The following is a 26,136-nucleotide window of genomic DNA, read 5'->3' as shown; positions in this document are numbered from 1 at the left end:
TGCCCCAGAGTAAAGAAAATTCTGATATTGTTATGGAATTTCCATTTCTGTGCCCACTTCTAGTAGAGGCCAAGAAGATTCCTCATCCAGTTTGCAACCCTTGCCTCCAAAACAAAATGGGTGCTTACCAAACAACTGTCCATATATCAGGATATAGCCTAAGTATCCATAAAGGCCGTGTATAAACCACAGCAGTTACTGGAATGGAAACTGGGATTGAGAACCCGGAGTGACCCAGGCCCCAGATCTATAACGAATGGGTCCATTCCCCCCTTCCCCCCTTCCCACTAGATTATAGGGCAGGGGTTCTCAACCCTTTTTATACCACGACCCCATTTTATTTAGGATTTTTTTTTGGGCGACCCCACACTTAATGTATTGTGTAATTTCAACATGGAATTAAGGAATATCAAAATAAAAGCACACGTCGTTGAACTTGATCATGCATATTTATTCGAAAATTGTATTACAGCACTATGTTCTCAATACACATTTATAAAACAAGGCATATTTAGCCCAAATATGTTGCCAGAACATAATATGTAAAAAAAAAAATATATATATTTTCTTTTACTTGCCAATGCGCCTGTCACCTGTCGCGACCAGTGATGCCAGTAACTAGTTACTAAGTAACTAGTTACTCTAATCTCATTACTTTTTTCAGTAAATAGTAATCTAACTTGTTACTTTTTACAAGCCAGTAATCTGATTACAGTTACTTTTCCAAGTGGCTGTGAGTTACTATTTAGTTACTATCTCATAATGCTGATGATAAGAGAGCCAGGGGTACAGTCAGCTAGACCGGAGTATATGGCCGGATGGCTGACGACGTCTCACGATGACCTGTCTGAGCAGCCAATCATGATTTATGACATTTCAATAAAGCATTATTAAAAAAAAATAAAAAACTGTTGTCATTCTTATGTTGTGGCAGCAGCAGGGACGGCGACGACTTCGTAACCTAGTTACTTTCAAAGTAACTAAGTTACTTTGATAATCAAGTAATCAGTAAAGTAACTAGATTACTTTTTAAAGGAGTAATCAGTAATCAGATTATTTTTACAAGTAATCTGTGGCATCACTGGTCGCGACCGCGTAGTTTGAGAACCGCTGTTCTAGGGCAAACACTGCAGTTGTTGTTAGTCATGTCTCCAGGTCCTGCTCTTGCCACGTACACACACAGTGCTGGAACTTGCCCTTCATGCAGGGGCGGACCTAGCACATTTGGCGCCCTAGGCGAGATTCACCACTGCGCCGCCCCCCCCCCCCCCCCCCCCCCCCCCCCCCAAAAGAAAAGATTTTTTTTTTTTTTTTTTTTTTTTTGTAATTTTTTTTTTTTATGGCTTTTGCCTCTTCGTAGTTCTCTAACGTTAGTCTTTCTTTCCTCAACGCTCAATTCTATAAACACTTGACCGATACCCATCAATGCACAGCGCTCTAGCATGTTCTGACTGTGAACACCTAAAGCTGAGGCTCAGACAGACCGACTGTTTTAGATTTTTGGCTCATTTCCCCTTATGTTAGAATTTTTTTTATGTAAAAATAATGGTTGCAGATATAGAGGGGGGCGCCAAAACTGCACACATTTTTTTTTTTTTTTTTTTTTTTTGTGTCCCTCTCTGGGTGGCGCTCTAGGCGACCGCCTATATCGCCTGTAGGAAGGTCCGCCCCTGCCTTCATGTCACCATTAAACGGCTGACCTGAGTCTTGTTATTTTAGGCCAGAGAGCTGTTCTTGAGAGCCGTAGAGGAGGAGGAGAATGGCGCCGTCTATCAAGGTATGTTTGTGGAAATGAGGGGGAAGGAAGGAAGGCCCACGTTGACAGGAAGGGTAGCTGTGGGTCGAATGAAGACTAATTGTTTCAGACAAGGGGTGTAACGATTCAGTCCAAACTGTTTATTTTGATTCTATAATTCCTTAGGCAAAGTTTCAATGGACCATTCTATCTGGGAATTTCAAGTGATTCAGTTAATGTCTCTATACTTTTCAAAAGTTCTAATAGGCCGCATTAGCATTATACAAATGTGACGGGGACTGATTCATTCAGCGATAATTTAATTTATGCAACCTTACACATAAATATGTATTAAAAAAAATATATAGATAAACACACTAAGGGTTTTTGTAATCATGATCACAATTTCAGAGATGGATGCAATTGGATTTCCATATTATTATTTAACACCCACATTTTGTCATTTTTTTGGTTTCAATCAAATGGAGATCATTTGCAGAAAGAGTTATCCAGAGGTCTTTCTCTGCATTCTTTTGCATTATATCGGATGCCATGAACAGAATTTTTAATAAAATATTCAATACTATTTATACTATTTATCAATAATGTAAGTATATTCGTTTTTCTTACAGTTTGAATACCTCGGTGGTCACTATTGAATAATAATTGGTAGTTTGTGGTACTTAGCAATCAAAAGCTACCAAAAACTATTTTATTGCCAGAATTTATTTGGGTTTGTTGTACCACTTATAATTTGTCCATTTTACCTGCAGCAATCAAGTACTATCGGAGGGCAATGCAGCTTGTTCCTGACATTGAGTTTAAAATCAACTACATCCGCCCTCCTGACTCCGACCGAGCTGGTGGTGGAAACTAGTAAGTTCTTTTTCCAACACACTTAACTCCTTTTTTTTGATCCACTTTTTCTCCCATTTTTCTATATTTTCTCCCATCCCAATTTCGTATCATCCAATTCAACCCTCCCCTGTCTTGCCTCCCACAAGCCGGCTGCAATGTGGACTCTAAAGGCCTCTGCATGCTACAGAAACTTCAGAGCAACTGCAACACAACATCGGCGCGATTTCAGCGTGGTTGTTTTAGAGGGTCTTGTAGACTGTGTTGCTTGGACGTTGTGTACATGTCCCCCAAATCTAACCTAAACAACCGCTGCGTTGATATTGCGTAGCAGTGATTGGTTGGTTAGCGAATGGGGGCGGGGCTGTCATAGAATAATATTAGTCCCGCAGAGAATAACATCCTCCATTGTTGTTGCCAGCGTTGATGCTAAATAATTAGCGTCACATAGCTCGCCTTTTTCTGAAAACCCAAGCACATATTGTTCCATAGCATACGCCTTCAGTTGATCATGACAAATCCTCTCTTACCTTGACGATTAAAAAGCCTCCATAATTTAGTAAATAAAGCTGTAGCCAGCCAGCTAGCATTGGGTCTATTCAAAATGCTATCCACATTAGCTACATAGCTAACCAAGTAAATACAATGCCAATGGTATCCGTCCTGAGGTAACGTTAAATACAACGTTTGCTAGTGGAAATGACTGGACACACACAGGGACAAGTTAAACATCAATCAATTAATTGATTCCAATAGGTAGTTTGAGCTGCATGTGAGCCGAGGTCCTCTCCATTGGAAACTAATGATGTTACGGTAACGTTAGCTCCGAAAAGCACAGAAAGTTAAGCTGCTAGCAACAGACACTATAACACTTCCGGTCGGGGGTTTTCAAAATAAAAGAGCGACGTCTAAAATCACCGGAAATACGTTTATTTTGTACATTATCTAAAGTTAACACGAACCTAAACTAACTTTAGTTAAACTAACTTTGCGCGTCGATGTTGCAGAAGCATAAAGGCAGAGTGTCTAAAACACCGTCGCTTTGTCGATGTTGTGTTGCAGTTGCTTTGAAGTTTCTGTAGCATGCAGAGGCCACTGGTGTTTAAAGACATTAGCACGGTGTAGCAACACACGTGTCAGTCCCTGGTGAGACCACATAACTGTACAATAACGTCATGTCATAACATGTAGTACAGGATTCTCGGCACGCTATATACATGTCAATGGGAGTAACGTTGTTGTCTGACCGGCCCAACGACCAACAAAACACATGCAGTGCCCCATTGTACCTGCTTGAATTAAGGCTTGTGAATCCCAGTGTCATTGAGAACCAGCACCTGTGGATGTGCATGTTTATTAGCAGATCATGTGCATAGATCACTAGATTGACAAACTTATTTGGATGACTTTCAAAAGCATTTCCTTGCTGATAATAACAAGATGAGTGTTAAACTGGCCAATAGCAAACGTGAGATACTTAGGCCTAACAAAATTAATAGTTGGTTTCAGGTTGCCGACCGACCCTGCCGATTTAGGTGCGACCCAATATATTTTATGAGTTTTTAGAAAAAATTATATATATTTTTTTTTTTTTTTTTTTTTTTTTTTAATAAAGTTTCATAGAAATCTTAGTCAAACATTTAGTATTATGGATATTAAACATGCTGGCAGAGTACATGCATCCATGTTGTTGTGAACATTTTAATTAAATAAAGAAATTCCCTATCCATAGTCGCCGTGGGAAAGAATAAAATAAAAAAATAAAATAAAATAAATTCCCTACCTACCCATGGCCAAACTGACAACCAACCTGAAACCAACTATTAATTTTGTTAGGCCTTAACCTACAAACATGAAACCATTCTGACGGCACAATAAAAAAGTGCATAGATCGCTAGATCACAAAGGGCAATTTCTTAATATGTGTTTCACTAAACCTTTCCACAATATTATGAGTGTTGGCTGTAAAGTGTTGCCACAGACCTTTACCATGAACACGAGTTCCGTCGGCCACCGTCGGCAGTATCGAATTATAGCACAATAGTACCTACCCACCCCAGTGCAGTGGCTAAATCCGCATGGGTCAGTCGACGGTGGAAAGAGCTAAACGAAGCGGCAGCATGGATTCCGATACAGGACGGCGATGTAGTAGTAATAATAATAATAATACATTTGATTTAGAGAGCGAAGCGCCTTTCTCAGACTCAAGGACACTTTACATAAAAAGAGAGACGCTATATAAAAGATAAGATAAGAATATGAATACCGGTATATTGTATATATATATATATATAGTAACAACAAGAAAATTAAACAAAATGAAAAGGAAGCAAGGTGCAGTGCATTTGCAAGAAACGGTAACACCAAAATAAACAAAAACAAAAGGATCAGTAGCTTAAAAAAATTGTCACAGGGGGAAGGGGGGGGGGGGGTGGGCTACTTCAAGTTCAAGTTCTTTAAGTTCAAGTTCTTTAATAGTTGTCATACAGAAGTACAGAATACTTTCATACAAAATGCTTCTTACTGTTACGCTCCAGAGACTGTGCTAGACAAGATAGTATCAAATAACATAATAACATAATATAGCATGAATTTAGAAGAAGAAAATGAGGTCACAGTGTTCGGTATAGACATATGTACAATGTTCTGAGTTACCATATAATATACAATACACAATACTATGCAGTGTACTAATGTACAGTACTGTACTATCTAGTGCAAAGCAGAAATGCTTGGGAGCAGCGCCGTTTTTTTGCGAGAAGGCAAGTGTGAACAGGTGTGTTTTTAGATGGGTCTTGAAAAGGTTGATGGTGTCGGAGGCTCGGATAAGGGGAGAGAGGGTTCCACAGCCTGGGGGCAGCAGCTACAGAGAAGGCTCCGTCTCACAGTGTGGAATGCCTGGCGCAGGGGTTGGTGAGGAGGTTGTAGTTGGAGGAGCGGGAGGCCACACGCTGGAGGGTAGGGGTGTAGTATAGGTCGGTCAGGTAGGATGGAGCCAACCCCCCGTGCAGTTGTATTGACGGGGAGCCAGTGGAGTTTTTGCAGTGGTGGGGGTGATGTGTTTGATTTGATTTTATTACGGATCCCCATTAGCTGGTGCCATGGCAACCAGCTAGTCTTCCTGGGGTCCACACAAAAAAAACATACAAAAACAATTATTGCAAAACAGAATTATTAAAAGTCAGTACTCAACCTACAATACACAATGAAACTAACAATTAAGATGGCTAAAATCACATGCAAGCAAAGAAACAGAAAACAAAAAAACAAAACAAAATACAAAATACAGTGTTAAATACAATTTAAGATTGAATCTTTTTAAGAATTGCTTTTAGAATGCTCATCAATGTTACTAAAACATCAATTTCACCATACCTTTAAAAAGAAAGAAAAAAAGCACACACAAAGTAATCAGAAGAAGTTTTGGATAACATGGCTGCAGCTACACTCATGCATGACATATATTGATTTCCTTCCGGATTATGGCTCCTTTGAGTTTCTTTTTGAAACTGTCCTTGTTTTCCGTCCGTATAATATGTAATGGGATCCTATTCCAGTATGTTATGGCTCTCTATACATTGCAGTTTTCTTTAGAGCGCGTTGGTTCTAGGCAGATGTGTTGCCAGTAGTGATGCACGATATATCGGCCGCCGATATAATATCGGCCGATATGGCAGTTTTTTTACACATCGGTATCGGTCCGATATCAAGATAGGGCCGATAATATATATATATATTTTTTTTTTATCTTTTTTTTTCTTTTTACATGTTTTGGCCTTAAATAGTTTCAAAATATCAGTCATTTCTGAAAATAAGTTACAAAAGTAAAAAAAATTATGCGTTTTGGAAAATAGCTCTTTATTTTATTATCATAAAAAAGTGTTTTCTATACAGAGATATCGACATCGGTAAATATCGGTATCGGCCAGAACAGCAATATTAATATCGGTTATCGGTATCGGCCACAATTTTCACATTGGTGCATCACTAGTTGCCAGGGTTTGGTGTAGTAGGAATGTGCCACGCCTCCTTGCCCTATAGCAGCGGTCTTGTTTTAGAACCTGCTTGGGCAGCAGCTCAACGGCCCCTCCTGGTATTAGCTTCCCACCTCTTGCCCAATAGCAGCAGTCTTGTTTTTAGAACCTAGATATATTCTTGGGCAGCAGCCCCTCCTGGCTTTTAGGCCAGAGCTTCCCACCTCAAGTTCAAGTTTCAAGTTTGTTTTTATTTGTCACATATGAAGTACATTACAGTGAAATGCTTGGTTATGTATGAGCCCCCTGACAATGTGCTTCATACAGTAAAACAGGGCTATTCAACTAAATTGTTCAGGGGGCCACATTGTCAGAAACCCAAGGGGCCAGGGGCCGGACTGCCACGGCGCCTCCCCGTGCTATGAATATATGTACACTTGACACAACACGCAACCACATTTTCACAACTTTTATTTAACTACGTTGCAAAAGTAGTATACTTTTCAAAAAAAGTGCTTCATTTATGTGCCACATCTGCAACATCTCCTGCAGAAAGTGCTTCATTTATGTGCCACATCTGCAACATCTCCTGCAGAAAGTGCTTCATTTATGACTGTGCAACAACTGCAACATCTCCTCTTCAACATTTCAATATAAAAATAAAATAAAAAACAAACAAGTGCATGATGTGCATCTGAACATTCTAACATCAACACTTGAACAAAAAAACACATTTATAGTGCAGCTGAGCTTATGAAAAAGTGCTTCATGTCTGTGCAACAACAGCAAATCACAGCATCTTATTAGCACTTATTGTCCACTCTTAACTCTCAAACATCAGGGGGGTGGGGGGCAGACAGGCCTAGCCTACATACACACATCTAATGAGAGCGATTACACTTCTTTGACTGGGCAATGGCAGAGAAAGAGGGTTCATAGGAAGTGAGGGCTACCCGCAAACAGTGATGCAAATGCTCATTTGTCAAGGAGGCACGTTGCTTGTTTTAATGGCATTCATGTGAGAGAAACTGGATTCACAGGTGTATGTTGAGCCAAACATTGTTAGCACAGATATTGCCAGCGTTTTTATTTTGGGGAATGTCTTGACATGAATACACTTTATCCAAAATGTTGTGGTGGATTCATTCTCAAGTGCCTGCTTCAGAGCAGATGATGCTTGCATGTCAATTATTTCAAGTTGCAGGAGACCTTCATCAATGTGAAGTGATGCAAGGAACTCTTGTCCTTTTGTGGAAATAGCAGCTACATTGGCAAATGGGTTGCTCACAAAATGCATCAATTCTCTGGACATGTCAAATTCATCAAATCGACTTGCAAAGTTTTCCCTCAATTTATCAATGAAATCTGTCATTAATTGAGTGACTTTTGGCTCAATTGTGCGTGTTAACATTGACATGAAAAGAAAAAAGTAATTTTTTTTTTTTTTTTTAAATATATATTTTTTTAATTTTTTTTAATTTTTTTTTATTATCATGTAATCTTTGGCGGGCCGGTCATAATCATCCCGTGGGCCGCCAGTTGAATAGCCCTGCAGTAAAACATAATAAAGGCCTATACTTTAATGAACACTATACAAAACACTGTAATATACAAAATATACAATATACAAGCTAAAGTACAAAATGCAAACAATGAAGTACAAAATGCAAACTTTTTAAAATGCAAAAATGAGGTATGGATATAGTGCAAATCTTTGTGTAATACATAGATAAAATATGGTGTAGTGTTAAAAGTGTCTAAGTCAGGGGTGGCCAACCTTTTTTGAACCAAGATCTACTTTTTTATTTACCACCTAGCCCGAGAGCTACCAGCCAAAATTGTATATTGTAAGCCGTCATTTGAGGCTTTATAAAAGCAGCATAATGAACACAAATCTGTCAGTGCCGAGTCCGACCTCATCTTAAATAACAAACAGCATTGCTTGTTGTAGTTAACAAGGAGAGGAAGAGTTGATTTAGCAAAAAGTTTTTTTTTTTTTTTTTTTTTTTTTTTTTTTATAATCAAATTTTATTAATCAAGATCTACTTGAAATCAGCCCGCGATCTACCTGTCGATCGCGATCGACTGGTTGGGCACCACTGGTCTAAGTGAATGTTTAAAGTGTGTGTGTGTAATGAATGTAGATTGGTGGTTTGTGATTCATAGTCATTGAGCATCCTGATGGCCTGGGCCCAGGAGTTCAAAACATTGAATCCCTATTGATTGATTGATTGATGGAACATTTTAATTAACAGATTGCAGAATGGGTACAGTACAGTACAGCTCAATACGCACAATTGTCCCATGTCTTATAAATGGCCTTTTCCAGTGTTTAGCATTGTTTTCTAGCAATGTGGGGTTGTATGAATGGGGTCTGTGACGTCTCTAATTCTCATTTAGGCTAATCAGTCCAGTCTCGAGTTCACGAGATCCTCCCTCACTGAACTAAGCCATTCTGATTTGACTGTTTTGCTGACGTGAATAAGGCACTGGTTGTAGTCACCGCCCACAATCAACAATTCGCTCAACAACAGAGCGAGTGAAAATACCGACACTTCCTCAAATGGGTTGACGTAGCGTGGGTGCCGACAGAGAGAGCAGAAATTAATTAGTATCCCCCTCAATCTCTCTGTCTTTCTCTGTCTGCCAGTGCAGACTGTGGGTGACTGTCACTCAAAGCGCTTTGCGAGTATGGGCGGAGCCCAGCCCAAAACAGCTGGAAATCTTGGAAAAATGCTGCTTTAGACTACTTGGTAACATTGCCCCAAATAGTGAAAGGAATAGCAAAACATGGGACCTTTAAAGGGATGCAGACCAGGGCCCTATTCCCCGTACCTGGTTCAACTAAGTCGATCAAAAGTCCCATTAGCCAGATTCAATTAACACAATGAATAAATCCAGGCTTTCCCTGTTCCTCGAACGCTGATTCAGTCTCGTTAATTCGAACCAGACTTGATACTCAGGATAATTGCGCACGGCCGCCTCACCTGAAACACAGCAGGTGTCGATAGCAGAAATCCTGATTTTCTAACGGCATTGATTGATTGATTGATTGAAAACTTTATAACAGATTGCAGAATGGGTACAATACAGTATGGCTCAATAGCCTCGCAGACAAGTTAAATGAATCAAATCAAATCAAATTTATTTGTAAGGCCCGACAACACACGTTAATGTCCCCATGGGCCGTACACGTCTTCTTTAAACAAGTCAAGAAGAAACATAACAATAAGAACAAGAACACCATAAGGTCCAACAAATTTAAAATAAATGAAGGAATGCAAGCACTCCCAGACATACCCCATGTGAAGGTAAGGAAAAACTCACTAAAACCTAACAATAGGGAAAAAAGCTCCACAGGCAGTGTGGAGGAGAGAAACCTTAGAAGGGCCATTCAAGGGGGGATCTCCCTTCTTAGATGTCTAGTAGTGTTGCAGACTAACAGTTGGTAAGAATGCACTCAAGTGTGTAGTGAAACACAGATGAGTGCATGCAATAGCAACTGAACATTTTGAAAGATTAAAGATAGAGCTGATAGCGATAGCAACTGAACATTTTGAAAGATTAAAGATAGAGCTGATAGCGAATCTATTTGGCACAGGGGCGGCGCAAAGAAGGTCGCGTCCTCCCCGTCTTAATCACGGGACATGCAACACTCCGGTCATTGCTCCGAGACAGCCGGAGACAGGGAGATAGGGTGCGGCGCAGAGAGGGTCGCAACCTCCCCGACATCATCGCGGGACGTCCAGCACTCCGGTCACCACTACAAGACCGCCGGAGACAGGGAGACAGGAGGGCACGCAGAGAGGGTCGCATCCTCCCGGCCTTCATCACGGGACGTCCGAGACTCAGGGTCAGCACTCCAGGACAGCTACTCACAGGGAGACAGGGAGACGGGACAGGCGTTAGACAGCTTGCGTGATTGTAGTGGGCGGACATAGCAATAGATACAAGTGGTAAGCATATATGTGAATAGAGTAGATATATGAAGTAAGCATATTATGTGAATAGAATAGAAGTACTTAACCCAGCAATGAAACCGCGTTGACAGGCCAGTTGACCTGGATGGCAACCAAATTACTCAAACTCAACAGCAAAAAGACAGAGCTCATGGTTGTGGCCCCCATGGCACTGCTCGGGAAGGTTGGAGATCTCCTCCTCCACGTTGACGGCTGTTCCATCTCCCCGTCTCTCGAAGTCCGTAACCTGGGCGTCACCCTTGACTCCACACTTTCATTTCACTCCCACATCAAATCTGTCACCAAGTCTGCCTTCTACCACCTCAGGAACATCTCCCGTCTCCGACCCTCACTCTCAGACTCTGTGGCTGAGACCCTGATCCACTCATTTGTCACCTCCCGGTTGGACTACTGTAATGGAGTCCTGTTCGGGGTACCCAGCAAAGCCCTGGACAGGCTCCAGTATGTCCAGAACTCAGCTGCCAGGGTTCTCACTCACACCAAGCCCTGGCAGCACATCACCCCCACCCTCATCCATCTCCACTGGCTTCCAGTCAGGTTCCGCATCACCTTCAAACTCCTGCTCCTCACCTACAAATCCCTCCATGCCCTCGCCCCCCGGTACCTGTCTGATCTCCTCCACCAGTACACTCCATCCCGGAACCTACGATCCTCTGATCTAGGTCTCCTCTCCATCCCTCGCACCAGGTTACGGACTTTTGGGGACAGAGCCTTCAGCGTGGCATCCCCTACCCTCTGGAACTCTCTCCCCCCCCAAATCCGCAACGCCCCAACCCTGGACACCTTCAAATCCGCTCTAAAAACACACCTCTTCACCAAGGCTTTCCCCATCAGTTAGTTTTAGATTAAATTAGGTCCATTATCCCCTACTTTCCCTCATCCCCTTTTCCCCCTCCCCCCCTACTTTCCTTGCCCTATTTTTTGTCCTGATTGTAAAGCGACCTTGGGTTCTATGAAAGGCGCTATATAAATTTGATCTATTATTATTATTATTATTAGTTGACAAGACCACGGACAGACGACGGTAAGTAGCTGATCCATGGCCTCGGTGGTGCATGTAGAGCAGTCACTGCAATCTTGGCCAAGACCCCGAGGCATCCATCACCTTAGTCAGCACTAGGAGACAGGCACTCAGAGAGGCTAATGGGCTAAGGCTAATTTTAAGTCCCTCATTACCCCAATCAATCAGATTATATTTCTTTAAATGTGCCTGCTGGCAGTAGGCTTAATGGAATGAATAATCGAATGAGATCTTGCTAGCGAAAATAATTAGTTCAACTCTTTCAGAATAAGTAGATAAAAACAAGCCCAAAGAGTATCTAATTGATACGAATGAATAGATACTTATGAGGATATCTGTACTGTATGCGCTTGGCTTAGGTATCATGTACTATATAAATACATGGTTCCCAAAGTTTTCAAGGCACGACCCCCGAAATAACATGTCAGAGAGGCTTGGAGGGAGGCTATACAGTTTCACTATTAATCAGGTTTTAATCTGTTTCGGACATCATCCATACATGGATTGAATTGATTAACCTTTGGTTTATACCAGTGACACCTCATGTTCATCACCCTCTTGTTCATCATCAGATAACAGTGCTTGAACAGATAAATGCATTTTCTCAAATTCATTCATCAAAACATCAAAGGCTCATTCGATTTCTCAAGTCACGTCCACGTCATCAAATCCATCAAACAGCGCATCACCAAAAATATTTTAATCCCAGTTACAATATCACTATAACGTGTGAGTGACAGTGATACAATTCAACAATCCACAGATTCAGATTCCTCGTAATTCATATCCACAATCCACGCATAAAGACGCTTCAATTTATGCTTGAATGAAACACAATTCGGGCGCTCCGTTAAGCAAATACATCCACAGCGAAGAATATGAAACGAATCAGAGCCAAACGCTCGATAGGTTTCATTTATTAAAAATATCCCCGCGGGATTCACATTTGCAATGCTCCGTTATTAAAATAACCACATAGTGTGTGTTGCGACTCGCGAGCGCCGTATCCGTATACCTATGACGTGCGTTATTTAGGACAAAGTAAATCCATAGGCTGAATATGATTTATTATCAGAATTTTAGGTCTATTATCCTGAAAATGATCCGGCTAACTCAGTTAGCCAGGTACGAGGAACAGGGCCCAGAGAAAGACTTTCGTCTTGTTTACATCAGGGTCCCCCATTTTCAATTCATAATGAGTTGAAATGAATGAATGAATACAAATCTGATCCAATCAGATAGGGATTACACGTTTTTGCAGCAGTGCAAAGAGGCAGTTGTTTGGGTGGCTAGAGTCTGACTATTCGCTTAGCCTTGGCCTTGCAACGCCTGGTGTAAATGTCCTGGAGAGTGGGAAGCCCGCCTCCAATTGTGCGTTTGGCTGATCGAGCCACTCTCTGCAGTCTGCTGCGGTCGTGTGCGGTGCTATTCCTATACCAGTCAGGATGCTCTCTATTGTGCACTGTATAGAAGTTTTTTAAGATCTTCTGATTCACTTTGAACTTCCTTAGGTGCCTTCTTCACTACACTGTCTTTGTGTGTGGTCCATGTCAAGTCCTCGCATATGTGGACTCTCTCGACCGGTGCCCCGTAGATACTGAGGGGGCTGTAGTCCCGAGCCCCCGGCCTCCTAAAGTCCACAATCAGTTCTTTCGTTTTGCTGACGTTCAGGGAGAGGCAGTTCTCCCACCACAGCACCAGGTTCTCTACCTCTCCCAGGTAGGCCCTCTCGTCATTTGCAGAGATCAGGCCCTGTTGTGTCGTCAGCAAACTTGACGTTTGTTTCGCTTTGCCACACATTCGTGCGTGTAAAGCGAGTAGAGGAGGGGGCTCAGAACACAGCCCTGGGGGGGCACCTGTGTTGAGAGTGATGGATGAAGAGGTGCAGTCGCCTGCTCTCACCACTTGGGGTCTTCCTACCGTGAACTTGGAGGGGACATGCTGGGACATGCTGAGCTGTCAATAAATAGCATTCTCACGTAGTTCAGAGGAATAAGCAGGGGCCTCTTGTCCAGGTATGATGCTGCCGTGGGCTATTGCGTTCTCCGTGGACCTGTTGGGGCGGTATGCAAATGGCAGGGGGTCCAGGGTGTTGGGGAGGGAGGAACAGATGTAGCCCTTCACTAGCTTCTCAATGCACTTGATGGATAGCCAGTTCCATAGGGAAGTTAGAGCTATGGGGCGATAGTCATTGAGGCAAGTGGGTGTGGGTTTTTTGGGTACAGGGACAATAGTGGACTTTTTCAAACAGGTGCGGATGACGGACACAAAAAAGAGGTGAGCTAGCAAGCATGGGTTAACAATGTTAGCATGGGCTAACAAAGCTCTTTACTAGTGTCTAGTGCAGGAAGATGTAATAAGCTCTGAGGGAAGTTATCATGAGCAGGACAGAGGCTGACTTATTATTACTGAAATTCATGACGTTCACAAGGGCTCGCTCACAGCCAGTGAATCATGCTCATATTGTTACGCAAAGGGAGCAACCGTTTCATCTTACAAGTATCTTGGGCTATGGTTGGATGAAAAGCTATCTTTTAAAGTGCATATTGGAAACCTCACAAAGAAACTTAACTAAAACTTGTTTTTTTTCCTTTCGCAACAAACACTGCTTTCCTTTTGAGGCCAGAAAGAAACTTGTTCAAGCCACATTCCTGTCTAATTGACTATGTGATTGATTGGTGACATATGCATGCTGCCTCTTCACTGCTAAAAATGCTACTCTGCGCTTCATCACTAGTGCCAGTGTGTGCTTTATCAAATGGTGGGATGGACCTCTCTGTACGTACGGGGGAAATCACACATGTTTAACTTTTTATATATAAGGCAGTCCGACTCCTAGGGAAGCTTCCCCTATATCTTTCTAGTCTCATTTGCTTTGCCTCTAGCGGCTACCAAACCAGGTCAAGTTTGTTTATCTTTCTAGTCTCATTTGCTTTGCCTCTAGCACAGGTGTCTCAAACTCAATTTACCTGGGGGCCGCTGGAGGTAGAGTCTGGGTGAGGCTGGGCCGCATCAAATATTCCACAAAAAAAGGGTTTCAAGTATTTCAAAAAAAAAGTACAACTGATCCAATCTTCTCAATCTTTAGCAATAACATTTCAGAACATGAACGGTTCTTCAGAACATAGGCTTCTTAGTGGTGTCAGTGGACTCATCCACATGCAGCTATGGAAATGCACTGTGCATTTTTTTTATTCTATCGCAAAGCTGCCGCTCTGATCCCCCTGAGAGAAACCCCGCCCTCCTCCCCGAGAAACAGAACACCCCCATATCCTGGTCCACCATGCGCGGAGCCGAGCACCCAGAGCTCCCACCCGCCCGACCGCGTGAATATTAAAGGCAACCAACTTGTGTTCAGCTTTTCTCTGATTGGCCACGACCCCACGCCGCTAGCCCGCCCCCTTTTGCCGCAAGTGCGGCAGGAACCTTCAAGTTCCCTGGTGCAAAATAAATCTGGTAGTTCGTTTATGACGTTAATTAATAATAAACACTGTTAGGACTCTTAATAATAAACACTGTTAGGACTATCTGACTCTTAATAATAAACACTGTTAGGACTATCTGACTCTTAATAATAAACACTGTTACAGTGTTAGGACTATCTCGATTCACGCGTCACTACTGTAACTAGAAACTCTGGGTGTCACTGTACATCAGTGTGGAACTGTAAGCTGTAACGTTATGCGTTATTTCACGTTTTTAACGTCATAAACCAACGCACTACCAGATTCACTCGTCACTGTACATCAGTGGAGGCTGCTTGCTGAAGCGCCAGCGGGGCGATGCGGTGGTTTGTCCCCGGCTTCCGTGCACCGCGGCCGGCTTGACTCAGTCCAGCTCCAGCAGCAGCAGCGACCGTGCTCCGTTGTACTAGAAGCCCTTCAATGACAGAGCTCTCATATTTTGCGAATGCATAAACTATATCTTAAATTATGGCTATGTGTCTAATATGGCTGTCGCTTATCAATGACTTTGCGACAGCCATATTAGACACATAGCCATAATTTAAGATATAGTTTATGCATTCGCAAATATGAGAGCTCTGTCATTGAAGTGGGTGGTGGCAGTGTAACAGCGTTCACCCTGATGTAAAGTAGCGATTTTTATTGTTTTGTCATGACAAACCAATTACATAAGCTGGCTCTCATATTTGCGAATACAACAGCGTTCACCCTGATGTAAACAAAACAAGTCATTGGGAAGCGGTGCAACTCTCTGCCGCGCGGCAGCGCGGTCACGCGGCCGTGTGGCCAATCAGAGAAACGCTGAACGAAAGGCTGAACACAAGTTGGTTGCCTTTAATATTCACGCGTCCCGACCGCCAGGCCCACGAGAACCCCAAGCCCAGGCCAAAGCAGGCCAAAGCAGTGCACCACGCCTCAATGATCCCCCGACCCCCCGCGACCCCAAGCCCGGTGCCCCCCCGGCCCGGTGACCAGCCCGCCCAGGCCACGGTGTCCGAGGGCCCCAGGACCCCCCCCCCCCCCCACACACACACACCAATCCCATAACACGCAAGGCCCCCCCTCCCCCGGGTCGAACCCCCAGAGACGAAGATACCCCCCAATTTGTATCTTTCATATGTTAGTACATTTCCAGAGCTCCCTGTCCGGTCTCCGAATGTGATTCCCCATGTTCCCTGTCATAGTCTAGTACGTGTTATTTGTATTATATGTCCCGAATCAAGTCCCAATTTCCCCATCTAATGTGTTTACCCTGTCTCTATTCCCAGTGGTCTGTGTGTTGTCTGCAGTGTGTCTCGAATCATAACCTCCATTCACTATCTCATTATATGCATATGTGGTATTGAATCTTGGTCGGTGATGTGTATGACCTCAGTGTTCGAGTCCTGCTTGGTGTGTGAAACCTCGTTATTCACGTTCTGTCTGGTCCGGTTGATCTCTGTGCTCGGATCTCGGTTGGTGTGTGTGGCCTCCGTGTTCGTATCTTGGCCGGCCCAGGTCTCTGAGCTTGACTATGAGCTTGGAGGGGACTATGGTATTGAATGCTGAGCTGTAGTCAATAAATAGCATTCTCACATAGTTCCCCTGCCTCTTGTCCAGGTGCGATGCTGCTGTGTGCAGCACATGGGCTATGGCGTCCTCCGTGGACCTGTTGGGGCGATATGCAAATTGCAGGGGGTCCAGGGTGTTGGGGAGGGAGGAACAGATGTAGCCCTTCACTAGCTTCTCAAAGCACTTCATGGCTATGGAGGTGAGAGCTACAGGGCGATAGTCGTTGAGGCAAGCGGGCGTGGATTTTTTTTGGGTACAGGGATAATGGTGGACTTCTTCAGACAGGTGGGGATGACAGACTGTTCTAAGGACAGTGACAGACTGTTCAAGGTCCACAAGATGGCTACTTTTGAAAACTCCCAGAATACACACTGAACGAGGAAGGACAGCTTTTTCTCGCTTCGCACCGTGGTCATGGAATGGGCTACAGGACCATATCCTCTTAGATACCCTGGTCTCTCTTGCCGAATTTAAATCTCTGTTACATAACTTCTTACAAGAAGAATGTCGCTGCTTTCTGTAGTCGGGTCCCCGCTGCAAAATGACTGTATTACCCTGTATTATACTGTTTTGTGTTTTATGTGATGTATTGTATATTGTATGAATGAATGAATGAATGAATGAAAAGTTTATTTTTGAACATGTACTTCTCCATATTTCTCCAAACAAATCACGGTATCTTGTTCCGTCAAACCAAACAATCATAACAACAAATTGAAAAAAAAACATTAAAAAAAATAAAAAATAAAATAAAAGGAATTATAAACAAAAGGTCAAGAGCAATGTGTTTGGTTAGCAGACATGTCCAAAAAAGGAGTAGAGGGAAGCTAAGCTTATTGATCCCTACCCCCTTACATTTATGTTTGTTCTTCCATTAATTTGACTAGATATAACATAATTTAGTATATTACAATATAGAATATACTTTTACTTATATTAAAAAAAAAAGTTAAAAAAAAAAAAAACTTGATTCACTAAAAAAAACTTGATATACATGTATGTACATGTACATGTATACATGCACTTTTATTGTGTTCTTGTGTGATGTATCACACATTTTATTGCTGTTATCTTGGCCAGGTCTCCCTTGCAAAAAAAGATCTTGTATCGCAATGGGACTTCCTGGTTAAATAAAGGTTAAATAAAATAAAAAAAACGTATTATTATTACTATTAAGGATCTTATTATTACTTATCTATGTATCTTTGTAGCTTGGCAGAGAACGATGCGGACGGTGAGATCGAGGATCTACTCGCCTACTTCCAGCAGCAGCTGACGCTGGAAGACTCCTCTCCAAAGATATGTATTCCTGAGTTGGAAATGACTCGGATGCACATTTCAGGTAGAGTATATTTAACCACTTTTACTGGATCTTCAGTAGAGCCGGGAAAAATACCGGTATTCATAATCATTAGGGATGGGTCATAAAAAAACTTTTAAGCGGGTTTGTCAAATCTCAACAGACTCAAACCTCCTTTAGAATACAGACAATCATGATGCTATATATTCAACACTTTGATCACACACTTTTTCTTCAGCTGCTTTTTAAAGTCACACACCTTTTCTTCAGCTGCTTTTTAAAGTCTAATTATTTTTCTATTTAATCGGCTGTCTTTGACAAAAAGGTTTGGTAAGCAGCTGCTTCTATGGGGATAGGATTTCAACAGTGCTACAATTAATCGTTGTTTCTGGTTATATATTTATTTATATATATATATATTTTTTTATTATTATCTTTTTCCTCCTTCTTTTTATGATTTTTCTCCCATCCCAATGTTAGTCGTTATGCCAATTCCCAATCCCCTTCCTGGTCGTTGCGCACTCTACCCCCTACCGTCGGTCCGGGAGGGCGGAGACTATCACATGCTTCCTCCGACACATGTGTACCCAGCCCACTGCTTCTTTTCACCTGGCAGCGCGGACTCTCACTGGGAGAGTGTAACGTGTGGAAGGTCACACTACCTCCCTCCAGATCCTTCCCTTGCTGTGCAGGCGCCCCGACCGAACTGTAGTAGTCGCTGTTTACAACGACCAGGACCCACCCTCGCCGGGTTTCCCACCCGCTAACACTGCCAATCGTGTTAGTATGGACGGTCGGCCAACCCGGAAGCACCACAGCTGGATTCGATCCCACTGTCTCTGTGGTGGTAGACAGACACTTAGTCCGCTGCGCTACCCGGCCGCCCTACTTCTGGTTATATTTGTTTGTTTAGGTTCTTTCTTTGAAAACGGTCTGAATGTGTCCGCACAGTGAAAGCAATTAGCTATTTGGAGAAACAATGGTCTCAACTTTAAAAGAACACACCAACATTCGGCTTATCGTCTTCTCCAGAGAGAGACATGAAGATAAATACCAGTTTCCTCTCTGTGTGTTCAGTAGAAGGCTATCTGGCTGCATGTTAGCCTAGCTTAGCACAATGAATGGAAGCGGGCATGACCGGTTAGCCTTCGGGAGAGGTGTTAGTTCAGGGGTTCTCAAACTTTTTCATGCCGCGACCCCATTTTATTTTGGAATATTTTTTGGCGACCCCACACACGTGTATCGCGTAATTTCAATATCAAAATAAAAGCACACGTTGTTGGAACTTGATCATGCATATTTATTAGCAAATAAAATTACAGCACAATGTCATTAATGAAATTAATGAATATTATTATTACTGTCTTTTGGAGTCTTAATTTTTGTTAAGAATATAGGACAGGCATATATAAGCATTATGCTTCAGTCTGTACCTTTTCAGTCACTGTAAAATCAAATATTGTTAAATGATGGTGTATATTGTATTGTGTGAGATGATGACTGAATAAACTACTACTACTACTACTACTAATGAATATGATCAAATGGAATTGTTTCTGTATACACATTTATAAAACGATCAAGGAATATTTTGCCAAAATATGTTGGCAGAACCTTTTTAATTTTTTTATGCGTTCACATGCGCTTTTCAAAAATAAACAAAAACGAGACTTAATGGGAAGGGTGTGCTTGTACATTTGAACATAGTTCCATGATACGTGGCTGCGTTGTGCTGAGAAAGAGGCGCAGATCCGCTTCTACTCTGAGGCGAGGTCTGTATTTATTTTTTATTATCGTCAGAGCCCAGAATCCCGCTTCACAGAGGTATGTTGATGCAAACGGGACAAGCTTCCTCAGCGCAGCATTACACAGCACTGGGGTAGTCGTTCCGGACTGATATCCAAAACTTTGCGAGGGCCGCTGTGTCCAGTGAACTTGACTTTCAGTAGCTCGTCACACGAAAGATCGATCAACGCCTCCGGGCTCAGACAGAGGGAGGCCTGTTGCGAGCGCCGTGCGCAATGAACGGATCTTGGATCCAGTTGTTCAAATTGTCCGTGCTCTTTCTTTCGGGGGAAATAATTCCGAAATGGATCAATGAGCCCTTCTGTGTGGCTACAGATGATGGGCTTCAAATCACCGTTTTAAATTCAGGATGCTTAGTTTCCAAGTGCCGCTGTAATTTACTTGGTTTAAAAAGCTCTCGTTAGAAAGGATCTCGTAAACACAAAACGCACTGTGGTCTCGGGTAGGGCTGCACGATTTTGGGAAATAATCTAATTGCGATTATTCTGACAGATATTGCGATTGCAATTTGCGATGCGATTATAACATTTAAAAAAAAAATTACAAGAAGAATGTTGCTGCTTTCTGTAGTCGGGTCCCAACTGCAAAATTACTGTATTACCCTGTATTATACACTTTTACTATCATGTAGACTATTCTGCTTTGTGTTTACATGTGATGTATTGTATACATGCACATTTATTATGTTCTTGTGTGATGTATCGCACATTTTATTGCTTTGTGATGTATTGCAAATGTTATTGCTGTCATCTTGGCCAGGTCGCGTGTAGCTTTATGCCAAGCAAGCAGTGCAAAAATTTACCGTAGTGGCATGCAGTAATGCGCCTTTCATTTTCCGCCGCCCAGCGCCCAGGTCGCGCGGAAATAGGCTGTCTATTGCCATTCTCTTTGACAAACTCTAACCTTAACCAGCTCCTTAACAGCGCCTAAACTTAACCGTTCTAACCTTAACCAACTCCGAAACAATGCCTAACCTTAACCTTAACCTTAACCATGCCTAACCTTAACCGGCGAAATAACCTTAACCGGCGAAATAATACACGTTAAAAAAAAATCACGTTAAAAAATATTTTCGATGGGATTCGAACTCGCCAGCAAACAAGCCATAGGATCCACAGCCATGTGTCCTTGCCAATTGAGCTATTGGTAGATACTGAATAAGGGGCGGTGACTTATATATATTGAGCTCCGCTCAAGGCGGGATCTCATGCGCATGCGCGGGCACCTCGCGCGAGCACGCCGGCGCACGCACGCACCTGAGCGAGCACGCCGCCGCCGGTGCACGCACGGTAGCATTTGTCTGAAAAGAAGGGCGCTTTACCGCACTAGCGTGCGGTGACGAATGCGGAAGCATTTTTGCACTGCTTGCTTGGCATTAACGTACAGGCGGCCAGGTCTACCTTGCAAAGGAGATCTTGTATCTCAATGGGACTTCCTGGTTAAAAAAAAAAAAAATAAAAAATGTAATTGCAGGCTTGGCGATTTGATAATTGCATCATTCCAAATCGCGATTTCGATTAAAAAACGATTAATCGTGCAGCCCTAGTCTCGGGTCATCTTCTTGGCCAGTCCAAGTAAATCCATATGCCAAAGTATTTAGGATCATAACTTCTTTTACTCCGTTTCATAGTAGTTCTGGTATCGCTACTTACTAAATTCTGCCTTTCTCTCGCCAGCATTTGGAACAAACGCAACGCGCCGCGCCGCTTCTGACAACAGACCTATCCATTGCGAGTGTCCAGGTTAAATTAATCAACTTTATCATCATCAGCTTTATATGCTTGGCCTGGAAATATCCGAGTACACATTGACTCACAAAAGACCAGACGATATACCATACCTGCGCAGGGCCGTCACGCACGCTCGCTCGCGGCATGCACGTCGCGGCACTTTGCGCTCCTCTGACTCACAAAAGACCAGACGTGGCCTCAGTGATTATACCTGCGCAGGATGTATGATGTGTGTTGGAATACTGTGCCTCCGTTGACGCAGGGTCGAGACAGGGCCTAACAAAAATAATAGTTGGTTTCAGGTTGGTTGTCAGTTTGGCCATGGGTAGGTAGGGAATTTATTTTTTTTTTTTTTTTTTTTTTTATATTCTTTCCCACGGCGACTATGGATAGGGAATTTCTTTATTTAATTAACCCTTTCACTGCCACACGACAGAAGGTTAGCCCTTTACTATCACACAACCGACGGCGATGCTCCATCATTAGCATCATTAGCTCCGCATCCGCGGAGCTAATGATGCTAATGATGGAGCATCGCCGTCGGTTGTGTGATAGTAAAGGGCTAACCTTCTGTATTGTCACAGTGAAAGGGTTAACCGGCTGTCGTGTGGCAGTGAAAGGGTTAAAATGTTCACAACAACATGGATGCATGTACTCTGCCAGCATGTTTAATATCCATAATACTAAATGTTTGACTAAGATTTCTATGAAACTTTATTCTAAAAAAAAAAAAAAAAAAAAAAACTGATTTTTTTTTTTTTTTATATATATAATTTTTTTTTTAAACTCATAAAATATATTGGGTCGCACCTAAATCGGCAGGGTCGGTCGGCAACCTGAAACCAACCATTATTTTTGTTAGGCCCAGGGCAAATACACACAGCGGCCACCAGGTGGAGAACTCCATCGGAGTTGGGCTCGCGGATTTTCCCTTGGTCTTTTTTTTTCTTTTTTTGCCAATGCGCGACCCCACTGTCACCTACCCGCGACCCCAATTTGGGTCGCGACCCGTAGTTTGAGAACCACTGTGTTAGTTGGACAATTTCTAGATATATAATATATATGATTCACTTTTGTACAGTGACCTTAATCTTCATGGTTTTTAAGTCTATATTGTTTCGTCAAAGTAAGGAATCGGATCAATCGATACAATATCATTGCATCCTTATTCCATTTGGGTCAACCCTTTCATCATCTAGTACGTATTATGGCTAGTTTTTTATCCCTTTGGTCAACCCTTTCATCATCTAGTTCGTATTATGGCTAGTCTCTGTTCCCTTCGGTCAACCCTTTCATCATCTAGTTCGTATTATGGCTAGTCTCTGTTCCCTTCGGTCAACCCTTTCATCATCTAGTACGTATTATGACTAGTCTCTGTTCCCTTCGGTCAACCCTTTCATCATCTAGTACGTATTATGGCTAGTGTCTGTTCCCTTCGGGCAACCCTTTCATCATCTAGTACGTATTATGGCTAGTCTCTGTTCCCTTCGGTCAACCCTTTCATCATCTAGTTCGTATTATGGCTAGTGTCTGTTCCCTTCGGTCAACCCTTTCATCATCTAGTTTGTATTATGGCTAGTGTCTGTTCCCTTCGGTCAACCCTTTCATCATCTAGTTCGTAATATGACTAGTCTCTGTTCCCTTCGGTCAACCCTTTCATCATCTAGTACGTATTATGGCTAGTCTCTGTTCCCTTCGGTCAACCCTTTCATCATCTAGTACGTATTATGGCTAGTCTCTGTTCCCTTCGGTCAACCCTTTCATCATCTAGTTCGTATTATGGCAAGTGTCTGTTCCCTTCGGTCAACCCTTTCATCATCTAGTACGTATTATGACTAGTCTCTGTTCCCTTCGGTCAACCCTTTCATCATCTAGTACGTATTATGGCTAGTCTCTGTTCCCTTCGGTCAACCCTTTCATCATCTAGTTCGTATTATGGCTAGTGTCTGTCCCCTTCGGTCAACCCTTTCATCATCTAGTTCGTATTATGGCTAGTCTCTGTTCCCTTCGGTCAACCCTTTCATCATCTAGTACGTATTATGGCTAGTCTCTGTTCCCTTCGGTCAACCCTTTCATCATCTAGTACGTATTATGGCTAGTCTCTGTTCCCTTCGGTCAACCCTTTCATCATCTAGTTCGTATTATGGCTAGTCTCTGTTCCCTTCGGTCAACCCTTTCATCATCTAGTACGTATTATGGCTAGTGTCTGTTCCCTTCGGTCAACCCTTTCTTCACCTAGTACGTATTATGGCAAGTGTCTGTTCCCTTCGGTCAACCCTTTCATCATCTAGTTCGTATTATGACTAGTCTCTGTTCCCTTCGGTCAACCCTTTCATCATCTAGTACGTATTATGGCTAGTCTCTGTTCCCTTTGGTCAACCCTTTCATCATCTAGTTCGTATTATGACTAGTCTCTGTTCCCTTCGGTCAACCCTTTCATCATCTAGTACGTATTATGGCTAGTCTCTGTTCCCTTCGGTCAACCCTTTTATCATCTAGTTCGTATTATGGCTAGTCTCTGTTCCCTTCGGTCAACCCTTTCATCATCTAGTACGTATTATGGCTAGTGTCTGTTCCCTTCGGTCAACCCTTTCATCATCTAGTACGTATTATGGCTAGTCTCTGTTCCCTTCGGTCAACCCTTTCATCATCTAGTACGTATTATGGCTAGTCTCTGTTTCCTTCGGGCAACCCTTTCATCATCTAGTACGTATTATGGCTAGTGTCTGTTCCCTTCGGTCAACCCTTTCATCATCTAGTACGTATTATGGCTAGTCTCTGTTCCCTTCGGTAAACCCTTTCATCATCTAGTACGTATTATGACTAGTCTCTGTTCCCTTCGGTCAACCCTTTCATCATCTAGTTCGTATTATGGCTAGTGTCTGTTCCCTTCGGTCAACCCTTTCATCATCTAGTTCGTAATATGACTAGTCTCTGTTCCCTTCGGTCAACCCTTTCATCATCTAGTACGTATTATGGCTAGTCTCTGTTCCCTTCGGTAAACCCTTTCATCATCTAGTATGTATTATGGCTACTTTTTGTTCCCTTCGGTCAACCCTTTCATCATCTAGTACGTATTATGGCAAGTGTCTGTTCCCTTCGGTCAACCCTTTCATCATCTAGTTCGTATTATGACTAGTCTCTGTTCCCTTCGGTCAACCCTTTCATCATCTAGTACGTATTATGGCTAGTGTCTGTTGCCTTCGGTCAACCCTTTCATCATCTAGTACGTATTATAATAATAATAATAATAATAATATCTTACATTTATATAGCGCCTTTCAGGAGACCCAAGGTGCTTAACAGCTAACGGAGGGGGACAGGGAACAACGTAACAACAAAATATTAATCAAAGGAAAGAAAGATAGAAAACGAAAGAAAAAAAGGGGAAATCAGGCAGAGTCATTCACAAATTTGGTGAAAAGGTGGGTTTTGAGTTGGGATTTGAAAGAGTGCAGGTGACGTAGCACTACGGATGTTTGGAGGGAGTGAGTTCCAGAGGGTGGGTGTGCGGCCACAGAGAAGGCTCTGGGACCGACAGTCTGCATGTTGGTGGTGGGGATGGAGAGGAGACCGGAGTCAAGAGGACCGCAGCCTCCGGGGGCGGGATGTAGGGATCATGGAGGAGGTCCGCTAGTAGGTACCGGGGGGGAAGGGAGTGAAGGGCTTTGTAGGTGATGGGGAGGATCTTGGAATTGATGCGGGGCAAGTTTCCGTTCCCTTTGGTCAACCCTTTCATCATCTTCAGTATCTTTCCTCTGGTTTCACTGCAGCCCTGCCTCCAGAGGTGCTGATGCACATGTTCCGTTGGGTCGTGTCCAGTGACCTGGACATGCGCGCCCTGGAGCAGCTGTCCCTGGTGTGTCGCGGCTTTTACATCTGTGCAAGGTCAGTCAGCCGCCCCGTCATCAGACCAGATAACACTCCTGCTTCCCCTCGTGCTCTTCTACCGCTCGCTTTGAGTCGCTCTCCTCAGGCTTTTGGTCTTATCACACCCCCCCCCCCCCCTCTGTTATAGGCCCTTTCCCACTTTATCCAATCAGGGGAAAGAACTCCACACTGCAAAAATGGTCTAAAAAAAATGTGTGAGACATTAATCTTTTCTGCAAAAATAAAGTTTTCATATCGGCCAACATACTGCCAATACCGATATGTCTGTGATGGGCCAATATCGGCCAATTAAATCACCCAACCGATGAATGGGTGGGGCTCTAGTGTCCACTGATGAATGACAGAATGGCAGCTGAATAACGCTACTGTCAATCTAATATTCAACATTTTCAGAATTGTTTGGAATCTTACTGAGCGCATCTTGCATAATGCTTTCCAGCCTTGCAGGGAGGGCGAAAGAGGTACAGTAAAAGTCGAAAAAGTCACGTTCAGATTCAATTGACTGTAATAATATCCGATTGATGTGTTTTTCTATGTGGCAGGGCTGCACATTATATAGTTTCAGCATCGATATCGTAATGTGCGCAGTCGCAATAGTGACATTGTGAAGGGCGCATTGTTTTTTATGTGTGTGAAGTAGGGATTTTGAGGTACCGAACCAAAACACGTCGGTACTACAGAGTATCGATTCAAGTGAGACCTTTTTTTTCTTTTCATGTCAACGTTCACACGCACAATATATGCTTACCTAGGATTTTACTTGATTCAACAACAAAGCAGTCGGAGCAATGACAAGCCGAAAACGGTCGAAATTGTAGTTATTTGAAGT

General features: G+C 42.8%; 1 protein-coding gene across 1 annotated transcript in view; it reads left to right on the top strand.

Moving 5' to 3' along the window:
• The window catches only part of fbxo9 (F-box protein 9), a 57,156-nt gene that overhangs the window by 6,312 nt on the left and 24,708 nt on the right, over positions 1-26,136 (top strand). Inside the window, exons 4-7 of the mRNA XM_084321499.1 lie at positions 1,720-1,777; positions 2,509-2,611; positions 17,792-17,922; positions 25,190-25,304. Of these exons, the coding sequence (XP_084177625.1) occupies positions 1,720-1,777; positions 2,509-2,611; positions 17,792-17,922; positions 25,190-25,304 (407 nt within the window). The remainder of the gene's footprint in view (positions 1-1,719; positions 1,778-2,508; positions 2,612-17,791; positions 17,923-25,189; positions 25,305-26,136) is intronic.

This window comes from Notolepis coatsorum (assembly GCF_963971535.1).
Source record: "Notolepis coatsorum genome assembly, chromosome: 9".
Taxonomy (NCBI): domain Eukaryota; kingdom Metazoa; phylum Chordata; class Actinopteri; order Aulopiformes; family Paralepididae; genus Notolepis; species Notolepis coatsorum.
This window is presented reverse-complemented; position numbering and strand designations above follow the sequence as displayed.